Source organism: Muscardinus avellanarius (assembly GCF_963383645.1).
Source record: "Muscardinus avellanarius genome assembly, chromosome: 19".
Taxonomy (NCBI): domain Eukaryota; kingdom Metazoa; phylum Chordata; class Mammalia; order Rodentia; family Gliridae; genus Muscardinus; species Muscardinus avellanarius.
The window spans coordinates 48,803,757-48,816,713 of NC_137805.1; the positions used below are offsets into that span (position 1 = coordinate 48,803,757).

Consider the following 12,957-nt stretch of genomic DNA (forward strand, 5'->3'; position numbering starts at 1 on the left):
GCTTGGGAGGCGGAGACAGGAGGATCGCGCAGGTTCAAAGCCAGCCGCGCTGGCTTAGGAGACCCTGTTTCCAAAAAATAAAATAGGTCTGGGAATGTAGTCCAGAGGTAGAAGGGCTTCCAGGAACCCCAGTACCACACACACACACACACAAAAAAAAAAAACACACACACAAAGCCAGCCTCAGAAAACTCATGAGGCTCTAAGCAACTTTAGCGAGAACCTCTTTCCAAATAAAAACTAAGATAAGGCTGGGAGTGTAGCTCAGAGGTAGAAAGCCCTTGGAGTCAACCTCTACCACCACAAAAGTAAATTAATTAATTAGTTAAGATAAACAAAATTTGGCCTAATTTTTTAAGAATCTGTCTGTGTATTTATTGGGGTCATCTGATGAATTCCCCAAGTGCGCTTTTATTTCCCAGATGTTCTTGAGGAAAGGGGGCACGAGTACTTTTTTGGGACCAAACTCAAAGCTGACTCCTGTGGAGGCAAAAGGTGCAGGGAGCAGAGGCCCAAGGGAGCAAGGTCCTAACAGGAGCAGAGAATTGGGTGCCGAGGGGAGTACAGTGGAAGGTCCATTACACTTGGGAAAGTCTGTGAATCAGTCACTGCTGGCGCTGCGCAAACTGGCCACTGGCAAACATGACCCCACCTGTGTGACTTCACTGAGACTCGTGGCCTGAGTGAGCAAGTGAAAGCCGTCAAATAGTTGGTGATGGGGGAACCAACGTGCGCGGGACGGGAGTCCAGAGTGGCAGAATATCTTTGACAAGCACACCCTGGGAGCCAGCTGACAAGTGCTGAGCCCGAGGCTGCCTTCCCCAGAGCCACAGAGTGTCGCTTCTGGTCACCAAGGAGGTGAGCAGCTGTTGGGGTTACCTTTACCTTTTCTATAAATTGTACCAAAACACTAAAGTTCTTTAATTTGTACCACTCCTGCAAATTAGAAATCTGGTAACCCCCTCAAAAAAAAAAAAAAAAAAAAGAAGTCAGAGAGGGCTCCCAGCTCTGGCCCTTTCCCTGCTTTGCCACCCTTCATCAATAGTGAGACTCGGTCTAAACAACAAAAATGATGGACTGGCCCGGCATGGTGATGCACGGTTGTCATCCCAGTACTGGGAGGCTGAGATGAAAGGGTCAGGTTCAAGGACAGCCTCAGCAAGTAGTAAGACTTCTCAACCTAGCTAGACCCTGTTTCAAAATAAAAAGAATAAGCCAGGCGTGGTGGCGCACACTTGTAATCTCTACGCTTGGGAGGTGGAGACAGAAGAATTGGCTGGTTCAAAGCCAGCCTTTCTGGTTTAAGAGACCCTGTTTCCAAATAAAAAGTATAAAATAGGTCTGGGAGTGTAGCCCAGAGGTAGAAGGGCTTCCAGGAACCGCAGCACCACCAAAAATATAAATAAATAAATAAATAAATAAATAAATAAATAAATAGAATAAAAAATAAGGCTGGGGTATAGCTCAGAGGTAGAACCCCTGAGTTCCACCCCAGTACCACAATAAATAAATAAGTAGATAAACAAACAAACAAATAAATAAAAGTTTTAAGCTGAGCGTGGTGGTGCACGTTTGTAATCCCAGCATTTGGGAGGCTGAGACAGGAGGATTGTGGTTCATGGACAGCTTCAGCTACTTAGTGAGGCCCTCTGCAACTCAGTGAGACCCTGTTTCTAATTAAAGAATTAAAAATAGGGCTAGGTGTAGCTTGGAGGTAGAATGCCCCTGGGTTCCATCCCCAGTACTGAAAAAAAAATTTTTTTTTAAATAGGACTTGGGGTGGAGCTCAGAGGTAGAGTGCCCCTAGATTCAGTCCCTACAAGAAGAAGAAAGAAGAGGAGGAGGAGGAGGAAGAGGAAAAGAAAAAAGAGGAGGAGGAGAAGAAGGAGGAGAAAAAGGCCAGGTATGGTGATGCATGCTTGGGAGGCTGAGACAGGAGGATTGAGGTTTCACAGCCAGCCTCAGCTACTTAGTGAAGCCTTGTGCAACTCTGTGAGCCCTTGTTTCAAAATAAAGAATTAAGTGCCGGGCGTGGTGGCGCACGCTTGTAATCCACGCACTTGGGAGGTGGAGACAGGAGGATCGCACAGGTTCGAAGCCAGCCGCGCTGGTTGTAAGAGACCCTGTTTCAAAAATATAAAGTAGGCCTGGGAGTGTAGCCCGGAGGTAGAAGGGCTTCCAGGAACCCCCGTACCACCAAAATAAAATAAAATACAATAATAATAAAATAAAGAATTAAAAAACAATAGGGCTGGGGGTGTAGCTTGAAGGTGGAATGTTCCTGGGTTCTATCCCCAGGACCGCCAAAAAAAAAAAAAAAAAAAAAAAAAAGAGCAGACTGGAAGTTCTGCTGTACCTGTTCCCAGAAACTCAGTTTTTATCTCTTCTTTCTTGATATACTCATTTTTGGGATTTAGCTGCATTTAGCCACTAGGCTGAAAGAGGCTTGAGAAGCTGTTGCCTTGTGAACAAGCCATTTGAAGTGGGTCTTTCTAACCCCAGCCTCTGATACATGAGGCAGATTTGAGCTTCTCCCTGGGCCTGTCCAGACTGCAGATCTGTGAGCAAAATAATGATTGTTGCTGTTTTAAATCACTACATTTTGGGATAGTTTGCTACATAGTAATTAAGCACAGGAAGCCAGGCAGGTGGCTCATGTCTGTAATCCCAAATCCTCGGGATAAGGAGACCAGAGGGTGGCAGGTTCAAGGCCAGTATGCCATAACTTAGCAAGACCCTGTCTCAAATAAAAACAAAAATGGCTGGGCTGAAGCTCATTGGTAGAGTGTCCCTGAGTTCAGTCTCTAGTAACACACACACACACACACACACACACACACACACACACTGACACACACACACACACACACACACACACACACACACAGCTGGAATAAATGCTTTGGCCCAGAAATGACGAGTATCATGCCCATTGGCCAAAACTAATCATGTGGATTTACTTAACTCTAGAGAGACTGGGAAATATATGTGAAGCAAAAGAAATTTGATGAGCGGTTTATGACTCTATCACAGTGCTTAAATCACCCTTCAAGTGTTAGGAGTGTTGCCCAGTTGTAGAACACCTGCCTAGCAAATGCGGGGCCCTGGGTTCTAGTCCAAACATCACAAAAAATGAAGGAAAAAGAAAAAAGTGAGTCATTGAGAGGACACATGTGATCCTAGATCCAAATAAGGCAAGAAGTTAGCCACGAACTGGGCGTGGTGGCGCTCGCCTAGAATCCAGTGACTCTGGAGGCCGAAGCAGGTGGATCACAAGTAGGATGAGGCTCCATCTCAAAATAAAACAAAAGGGCTGGGGTATAGCTCATGTGCAAGGCCCTGTGCTCAGTACCCAGCAATGCACACTCACTCACCCACACAGACACTTGTCAGTGTCACAGTCCAGGTCCTGAGCGTCCCCAAAGCTCTTGTGCTGGCCCCCAGTGCGGCCATGGCCGGGGAGGACTCCGGAGGCAGCTGGATCCAAGGGCTCTACCTTTATGAACACTTTACCCTCTTATGCACTCATAGCTTAATGGGCCTCGTGGAGAGGCTTTGTTATAAAAGTGTATGTTCTAGCCAGGCGTGGTGGCACACGCTTGTAATCCCAGCACTTGAGACGCTGAGACAGGAGGATCGCACAGGTTCAAAACCAGCCTCAGCTACTCAGTGAGGCTCTCAGCAGAGTATAGAAAGCCTCTGAGTTCCACCTCCAGTACCACCAAAAAATAAAAATAAATAAAAATAAATAAATTAAAGTGTATGTTCTCTCTTTCTCTTCTTCTTGGTTGGCATTAGGTGAGCAGCTCTTCTCTGTTACACGCTTCTGCTGTGACATTCTGCCACCTGGCCAGAGACTATGGGCTGAAGCCTCTAAAACTATGAACAAGAGAAACATTTCCTGCGTGTGTGGGGGAGCAGAGGCCACACTGGATGGGGCGGGGGAGGAATATGAGGGAGGCCGTGGCGTCATCAGGGGATGGCTTAGGCTCTGAAGTGAGGGAAGAGATGAGGTCAGATGATTAGGAGTGAACCGACCTCCAGCAAGCAGAGCTGGCTCGCCTGTGCTCTGAGGCCACCGGGAGGCGACGCAGTGCAGAGACTGGGTCACACAGACCCAGGTTTGATTCTTGGCTTTTCATGCGCTGCCTGCCAGGGTTAGCTACACTAGGTCTCAGTTGCTCAAATGGAAATAATCTAAGTATCTGCCTCTCAAAGGAGTTGAGAGCGGGAGATGAAACGTGCATATAGCGAGATACGCAAAGCACGCAGAATGGGAGGCTTGTGGCAATGACCATTACTGCTCCCTTGGCTTCTAAGGGTTCAGGGTAGGAAGTAGAGTGACATGACACCTGACATGGCTGTTGAGAAAAGCAAGAGACAATTTCTATTAGGAAAGATGGAGGTGAGCCATGTGTAGTGGGGCATTCCTGTAATCCCAGTACTTGGGAGGCTGAGACGGGAGATCACAGGTTCGAAGTAAGCCTCACTTAGTGAGATCTTTTCTTTTTTTCAAAATAATAAATAACTGCAACTCAGCCGGGCGTGGTGGCGCATGCTTGTAATCCCCGCGCTTGGGAGGCAGAGACAGGAGGATCGCGCAGATTCGAAGCCAGCCCCCCTGTTTCCAAAAATAAAAAAGTATAAAATAGGTCTGGGAGTGTAGCCCGGAGGTAGAAGGGCTTCCAGGAACCCCAGTACCACCAAAAAAAAAAAAAAAAAAAAAAAAAGGAAGAAAGGAAGAAAGAAAGAAAAAAAGAAATAGAGCCTCACTAAGTAGCTGAGGCTGGCTGTGAACCTGTCCTCCCGTCTCAGCCTCCCAGGTACTGGGATTATAAGCATGCGCCACCAGGCCTGCCCTGCCTACACTGTTTCTAAGGTCAAGACCCTGACTCCATGTGTCCTCCTGCCTCCTGGGCAGTACCATCCAGCTCGGCCAGAAGCTGAGGACATAAACTTCCTTCCAGTTTGGTCCCCCATAGAGTTCCCATCTCTTCTGATGCTCCAGTGAGAGTACCGCCAGTCAACCTGCAAACGTGTCCTCTAGCCTCTCCATCTCTTTCACACTGGCTGCCCTCTTCCTCCTCCCCCTCCTACTTTTTGTACCAGGGATTCTTCTTCTTGTTCCAGGGGATTCTTCTTTTTCTTGGGATTGAACCCAGGGGGCAGTCTACCTTCAAGTTACACACCCAGCCCTTTTATTTATTTATTTTTATTTTGAAACAGGGTCTCACTAAGTTGTCGAGGGTCTCACTAAATTGCTAAGGCTGGCCTCAAACCTGTGATCCTCCTGCCTCATCCTTTCAAGTCCTGAGACTGCAAGAACGCATCACCACACTCAGCTGACTATGGATAGATAGTTGTCTATAGATAGTTGTGTCCCAGTTGCCTATTAGTGCCTAGAAAGGCCCCAACACCTAGTGGGATAACACTCCAATGACTTTGTTATGCTTGTGGATTCTGTGTGTTTGAGGTTTCCGAGGGTAATATTCAAAGGCTGAGGATGGTTGGAGGACTGGAGTCATCTGGTTGTTTTTGTTTTTGTTCTTGGTACTAGGAATTGAACCCAGAGGCATCCTACCTCCAGGCTACACCCCCAGCCCAAGTTTGTTTCTTATTTAGAAAAGGGATCTCTAGCTAGGCGTGATGGCCCACGCTTGTAATCCCCGCACTTGGGAGGCTGAGACAGGAGGATCACACAGGTTCAAAGCCAGCCTCAGCCAATTAGTGAGGCTCTCAGTAACTTAGTGAGACCCTGTTTCCAAAAATAGGTCTGGGAGTAGCCCGGAGGTAGGAAGCCTCTGGGTTCCACCCCCAGTACCACAAAAAATAAAAAATAAAAAAGGATCTCACTAGGTTGCTGAGAGCCTCACTAAGTTGCTGAGGCAGGTTTTGAACCTCTGATCCTCTTGTCCCAGCCTCCCAAGTACTGGGATTACACGTGTGCCCCACCACACCCAGCTTAATTTGGTTGCTTCTTTCCTCCTTCATCAATGGCTGAACAGAATGACTCAAAGGCTCAGCTCAGCTGGGACTATGGACTGTGCTGTCACCTGGTCTCTGTGTGGCCGGGGCTTCCTCACAACATGGCAACCTTAGCGTAGGCAGACTTCTAGCACAGCGTCTCAGCGCTGCAAGGCCCGGAGTTCCAGAGGAAGGTTTATGCCTCCTTTTACACCTTGGAGGTCAAAGAATCACTTCTTCCACCTTCTGTTGCTTGAAACGACCATCAGCTCACTCCAGATTCAAGGAGGGAACATGGATCCAGCTTCTCTATAGTGGGCTGCTGAAGCATGTATAGCCATGGTTTAAACCACGCACCAATCCTTTACTGCTCGGGTAGTTCATTTTACACCCTGGCCTCTCTTGAATCCATCCATCCCCTGCACATTCGCCGGGCGAGGTGTCACTGACCTGGAGCCTCCTCACTGGTTGCTTGCTGACACACTCATGTGCTGACAGTGGCCAGGGGTGCTTTCCAGAGTGCACATCGGATGGCACGTCTTCCCTCTTGACAGACCTCGTGTAGCTGGCCACTACTCATAGGCTGACGTCCACACTCCCTCCCTCGAGGGCTGATGAAGCCTGCAGGGTCTCCCTTCCGCTGCTCTCCCACCTCCCTCCTGCACCGCAAAGCACTCAACACATAGTGAGCATCGTATGTTGTGGCCATTATTCGTCTGTGTTCAGTAAATATTTATTAAGCTGTCTACTCCATGCCACACCCTGTGGGAGGCTCAGGGATGCAGCAGTAAACAAGACGGCCCCATCTTTCAGAGCTCCACCATTCCAGTGTCCTCATCTCCCAGCACAGGGCAGGACAATGGATGCGGAAGACTTGAAGGCGTACTGTGTCATGGTGTCTGATGAAGTTCTGAAAGGCACACGGACTTTCCCTGGACCACACAGACGTGTGAGCATGAGATGAACCAGAAGTCGATGTGGTTGCCAGGCAAAGGCTGATGCTCCAGGGAGACGTCACACGCTGCTGGGAGGGAGGGGAAGGGGAGGGGCCGTCCCCTAGGCTCCTCCCAAAGGGGAAGTCACTCCCCCCAACATCCTCCCCTACCCCCAACTCCCATCACAAGTTAAAAGGGACCAGCTTTAGCTGGGCCTAGTGGTACACCCTTGTAATCCCCATATTCCCTGCGCTTGGGAGGCTGAGACAGGAGGATTGCACAGGTTCGAAGCCAGCCTCAGCTACTTAGTGAGGCTCTCAGCAACTTAGTGAGACCCTGTTCCCAAATAAAGTATAAAAATAGGTCTGAGGGTATAGCCCTGATGTAGAAAAGCCCCTGGGTTCCACCCCCAGTACCACACACACACAAAAAGGGACCAGTTTTCCCGGGCATGGTGGTGCACCCTTGTAATCCCAGCATTTGGGAGGCTGAGACAGGAGGATCTGTTTTTGCAGGCAGCCTCAGCTGCTTAGTGAGGCCCTTTGCAACTCATGAGACCCTGATTCTAAATAAAGAATAAAAACTAGGTCTGATGTAACTTGGAGGTGGAATGCCCCTGAGTTCCATTTCTAGTACTGCAAAATAAATAAGTATTTTTTTTAAAAGGGACCAGTTCTTAAAGCTGGCCATGGTGGCACATGCTTGTAATCCCAGCATATGGGAGGCTGAGACAGGAGGATCATGGTTCGAGGACAACCTCGGCTACTTAGTGAGGCCCTTTACAACTCAATAAGACCCTGTTTCAAAATAAAGAATAAAAGTAGGGCTGGGGGTGTCGCTGGGATATAGAATGGCCTTGGGTTCCATCCCTGGGACCAGTTCTTAGCCAGTAGGGACTGAAGAGGAAGAGAGGGTGGAGACTGGACAAGACGCCCAGGTGTGTGTGGGGGGGCTCGGTGATGGGGGCGCACAGAGAGATGGTGGGCAGCGGAGAGAGTGGACGCTCAGCAGGGAGGGGCTGGCCGCTATACTGGGGTGGGGCGCTCCATGAGAGGAATGGGGCTCACTGAGAGGAGAGGTCTCCAGGGAGAAGGGTGGGTAGCTGAGGGGTGGTGAGAGCTTCGCGGCTGGAGTGGCCCAGGGCAGGCAGGGGGTCTCGGTGAGGAGCTCGGGGTCTCAGAGGAAGAGCAGGGACGTGAGGAGGGGCCAGGGGTTCAGGGAGCTGCCCGCACTGCAGTCTGCAGAGCCAGCCCCTGGGGCGGGCCGGCGCCCCCACCTCCTCTACCCCCCTAATCCCCCCCACCCAGGACTGCGGCGCAGGCGCAAACCGAATCCACTTTTGCTGGGCTCCAGCTCCGCCGCTCCGGCTCGCTCCGCAGAGACCGCCGGCGGAGAGGCGAGCTCAGCCCCTGCTCCCCGCGCGCCAACCCGGCCTCACCGCCTCTCCCGCTCCAGGGACCCCACCCTCCAGCCGCAGCCCCAGCAGCGCCAGCTTCCGCCGGGACCGACGGACGCTCGCATCCAGCCTTGGGCTTCCGCAGGTGAGGTCCGGGGAAGTAGCAGGGCACAGGGATGGCACTGGGTCCACGGCCCCTCGACACCGCAGGGCTAATGGGCTGGGCGGAGGCTTCGAGGGACAAGATTTCCCGCCCCCCTCACCTCCCTCTAAAACCCATTCCTACTCCGCTCTGCCGCAGTTTCCCTCTAGCGGAAAGGACGCAGATAATTTCGCCCAGGGGAGGGTCAGAAAGAGCGAGGCCGTGGAGGGGGCCGATTTCCCCGGCTAACCCCCAAAGGGCACCGCTGCTTCCCTCCTGGGCAGCGCGGGCGCTGGAGTGGGCGGGTCTGGGAGTCTGGCCGCGCCGGCGACAGATCATCCACCTGCAGGCCCTGGCCTCCACGGACTCTTTCCTCCCCTCTCCTCCGCCACCACAGCCTTCCCCCTTCGGACGACGCAGCCCCCTCCTCTTCCAGATCCTTTTCCACCAAGTTCCGCCCCCCTGCCGGCTGGGGACACCTCCCTAGCAGTTCCCATGGCAACCCCGCGGGATCCTCTGCATCCTGTCTCCTGCGAGACCTCCTCCTGGCGGCCCTAAAGTGAAGAGGGAGGGACCAGGCCGAGGGGAGGCGCCGTCAAGGTCACCTTCCTCCCCCGGCGCCCAGGAGCGCAGTGATTCTATATGTTTGATGGGCGGGGGAGCGGCGGATTAAAGGGAGGCTGGTCCAGGCCCAGCCCCCCGCCTTCCCCACCTCTTCACCTAGGGTCTTAAGGTTTGGTCGCTGCCCCGAGGCCCCGAGGCGCGTTCTCCCCATCAGGCCTCCCTGGCGCGGTGGGGGTCGTCGCGGGCCCCGCGCCCCCCCCCCCAGGTCCCGCTCTCTTTCGCTTTTGGTTTCTACTGTTTCCCTCTCCTGTCCCTTAAAACAAATTTCCACTTTTTCATTTCTTTCTTCTGAATTGTGAGGAGGGTGCACAGCCTCCTGTGGACGGGCTTTATGAGGAATCTCAGCACTAGTGTGGCGCCGCGGGGTCTCCAGGAAGCACCTGCGTGTGCGTGTGTGTGTGTGTGTGTGTGTGTGTGTGTGTGTGTGTGTGTGCACGTGCGCGTGCGTGTGTGTGTCCGCGCGCATGCGCGCTCTGATGCCTACGTGTGTCCATATCTGTGTGTTTACATGTGTCTGTGTGGTGTGCCTATGTTCCTGTCTGGGCATGTCTCTGTGTGGTCTGGGCGTTTCTTGGTGCTGTGTATGAGTCTCTACACAGGGATGTGAGGGTCACCTCTCATTGGAAATGAGGAGAACCCGAGATTTGCCTTACCCTTCAGAATAAGCAGACTGTTTTACACACCTCTAAAAACAAAACCCACAGGTATCTTCTGTTCCCAGACCTCTGTGTTCCCTTTTGTGAAGAGTATTTTCTGGAAATCCAGAAACCTTTAAGCCCCTAAGCCCGAGGGCCCCTCAGTTTTACCTCCTGTGAACTCAAAATTCTTTGAATCTTGGAGGCTGTGGAACGGAAGCCTCTGGAAGGAATCTTTTAGGACCTTGTAACTTAAGACCTCCAGTCCAACTGAACTGGTGTTGGCCATGAAAATTTCCCCAGGCGGGGCCTTGAAAAAGGTGTGGCTTTGAGGAGCAGGGGAAAGGGGGAGGTAAATATCTCACACTTCAGTCATGGAGCCTCAAATTTCAGGATGGAAATAATAACAAATAAATTAATAGTAATGATCATAACAGCTACCATTTGGGGGCACCAGACACAATAACCGAGTGAAACAGGTATCTTTACTAGCCCCATTTTACAGGTGGATAAATCGAGGCTCTGAGAGGTGAAAGCACCTCTTGTTTAAGGTCACACTGCAAGGAAGCGGTGGTGAAACTCCGGAGCCCACAGTTCCAGCCACGGGGTAGGTCTGCACGCATGTCTCTGGCTTCTCCAGGGCTGGGCACAGCTGGGTCTTCACCGCTCATTCAGAGGACTGAGACAGGCGGGGATGCCAGACAGCCAGCTGCACTATGGTAGTGGAGCACAAGGGGGCGCCATGCAGCTCCCACTGACCCCTCTGTCAGCTGCACCTTGCTTGCCCTGCAGGGATCCGTGATGCTCCACGGCAGCCAGTCCTGTGCCTGTAGCCGTGGTACTGGCACGGAGGAAAGCAAGTGGTATGGAGTCCGCTCCTATCTGCACCTCTTCTATGAGGACTGCGCAGGTACTGCTCTCAGTGATGACCCCGAAGGACCCCCAGTCCTGTGCCCCCGCCAACCCTGGCCCTCACTGTGCTGGAAGGTAAGGCCAGAGGAGAACCCCTTTGATTCCTGCGGCTCCTCAGAGAAAGTGCGACTGGATTTGAGGCACAGGGGATCGAAAGTAAAGGGACGGCCCCAGCTGCTCATTGAGGCCCTCCGGAACTTAGTGAGACCCTATTTCAAAATAAAGAATAAAAAATAGGGCACGGGGTATAGCTCGGAGGTCAAATGCCCCTGGGTTCCATCCCCAGACCAAAAAAAAAAAAAAAAAAAGAATGGGGTAGTAGTTAGGGTCTTCCAATTTGAGTAACAGAAGACCCAACTCAGCCGGTGTGGTGGCACATGCTTATAATCCTAGTACTTGGGAGGCTGAAATATAAGGATTGCAGTTCAAAGCCAGCCTCAGCAACCTCTGTAACTTAGTGAGACCCTATTTTCAAATAAAAAGTAAAACTTAAATATGTTTAAACAGCCAGGCATTGTGGCACATACCTGTAATCCCAGTACTTAGGAGGCTGACACAGGAGGATCACTGGTTCGAGAACAACCTTAACAACATAATAAGACTCACTAACCTAGTGAGACCTTGTTTCCGAATCAAAAATAAAAAGGGCTGGGAGTATAGCTCAGAGGTAGAATTCCCCTGGGTTCGATATCCAGTACCACACACACAGACATGTTTAAGCAATAGAGGGGAAATAGTGCTGTTCTCAAGAAGGACCAGAGGTTGAGAACCTTCAGGCAAAGTTTGATCCAGCAGTTCAAACTGTCCTACCAAGGACTTTGCAGGTTTTCGCTTAGTCTTGAGACGGGTTCCTACACATTAGCTTCAGGCTCTCTCAGTGTGTCCCCAGATGGCTGCGGCTACGCCAACCCTCGGGCCTCTAAGGGAAGTCAGCGTTGCCTCCAGTACGTCCCTCAAAGAGGAAATAGTGCAGAATAGCCAGAAATTAAAAAGCTTTACCATAACATTAGTACCCAAAGAAGGAAATAGATGTCAAGCTACCAGAGTATGTCCAGCCTGAGGAAAGCTGAGATCCTGATGAGAAATATTGAAGAACTAAATAGATGTGCTGGGAGGTCTCTCCAGGGAGGGGAGGCTTGAGGGGAGATCTGGAGGCATTCATTAACCCGGCAGAGGCAGAGGGCGTTAAGGACGAGCAAGTAAGATGGGAGCCAGATAACGATGGGGGGTTCGAGAGTGAAGAAAACCCCTGCTGCAGGGGAGTTGGGAAGGAAACTGATCAGGAAGCCTTAAGATTCCAAACAGCTGGCACAGTGGCTCACACCTGTAATCCCAGTGACTTGGAAGACAGAGGCAGGAGGATCGCAGATTCGATACCAGTCTGGGCAACTAGCAGAGACCCTGTCTCAAAACAAAACAAAGACAGTTTCTGTTTCTTGTCAGTTAGGCCCTGGCAGGTGTGTTCTGTGATTCCCATCTTTTGGGGCTGGATCGAGGGATTACCTTAACTCCAGCTAGGATCCGAGGTGAGCCCTTGGCTTGGGAACCCCTGGCTGACCCTGACTGCCTCTTGGTCTGTCTGCCTCTCTCCAGATCTGCCTGTCCTCAGGAACCCTGCTTCTGCTGCTAGGTGTGGCAGCCCTGACCACTGGCTACGCGGTGCCCCCTAAGCTGGAGAGCGTCAGCGACGGCAAGTTCCCGTCGCTGGACCAGCGGGCAGCTGACTACAACAAGGCCTTGAGCACGTGCCGCCTGGCGGGCACTGCGCTCTGCGGGGCAGCCGGGATCCTGCTGGCCATCTGCCTTTTATGGGCCATGACAGGTTGGCTGAGCCAGGACACCAAGGCGGAGCCCTTGGACACCGAGGCTGACAGCCACGTGGAGGTCTTCAGAGACGAGCCAGAGCAGCAGCTGTCCCCTATCTTCCGCGATGCCACTGGCCAATCATGGTTCTCCACACCCACCAGCCCCTTTGGCCAGTCTTCCGTGCAGACCATCCAGCCCAAGCAGGACTCTTGAGCTGCTGCTGAAGGAGAAGCCAGACCTCTTCCTCCTCCCCAGCGCACCGCACCCTCCCACCAGCCGAGCCCCTGGAAGGCCCAACTCCAGGTCATGTCTGGGGCTCAAATCCTACTCCTTTCCCCAGGGGGCAGGGCCCCAAACTCATCCAAAACGCCTCCCTCCCACTCACCCCTGCCCAGGGACCTTCAGGGGCAGAAAGAAGTTTCCTTCAACCTGTCCCCATGCCTCTCTATGACCCTGGGCAAGCCTCTTACCCTTTCTGAGCCTTGCTTGCCTGTCTTCTGTGAGGGAGGGATTTGGACCAAATTCTACAGCCCTGCCTGCCCA

The 12,957-nt window shown here is 51.9% G+C and overlaps 1 protein-coding gene across 1 annotated transcript; it reads left to right on the plus strand.

Moving 5' to 3' along the window:
* Positions 1–6,823: 6,823 nt before the first annotated feature.
* NRSN2 (neurensin 2) lies at positions 6,824–12,627 on the plus strand (the record flags this gene model as incomplete). Its single annotated transcript, XM_080716544.1, has 5 exons — positions 6,824–6,913; positions 8,279–8,440; positions 8,597–8,641; positions 10,489–10,683; positions 12,202–12,627. The coding sequence occupies 5 exons, from the start codon at positions 6,824–6,826 to the stop codon at positions 12,625–12,627; spliced, it is 918 nt and encodes a 305-aa protein (XP_080572670.1).
* Positions 12,628–12,957: the final 330 nt, after the last annotated feature.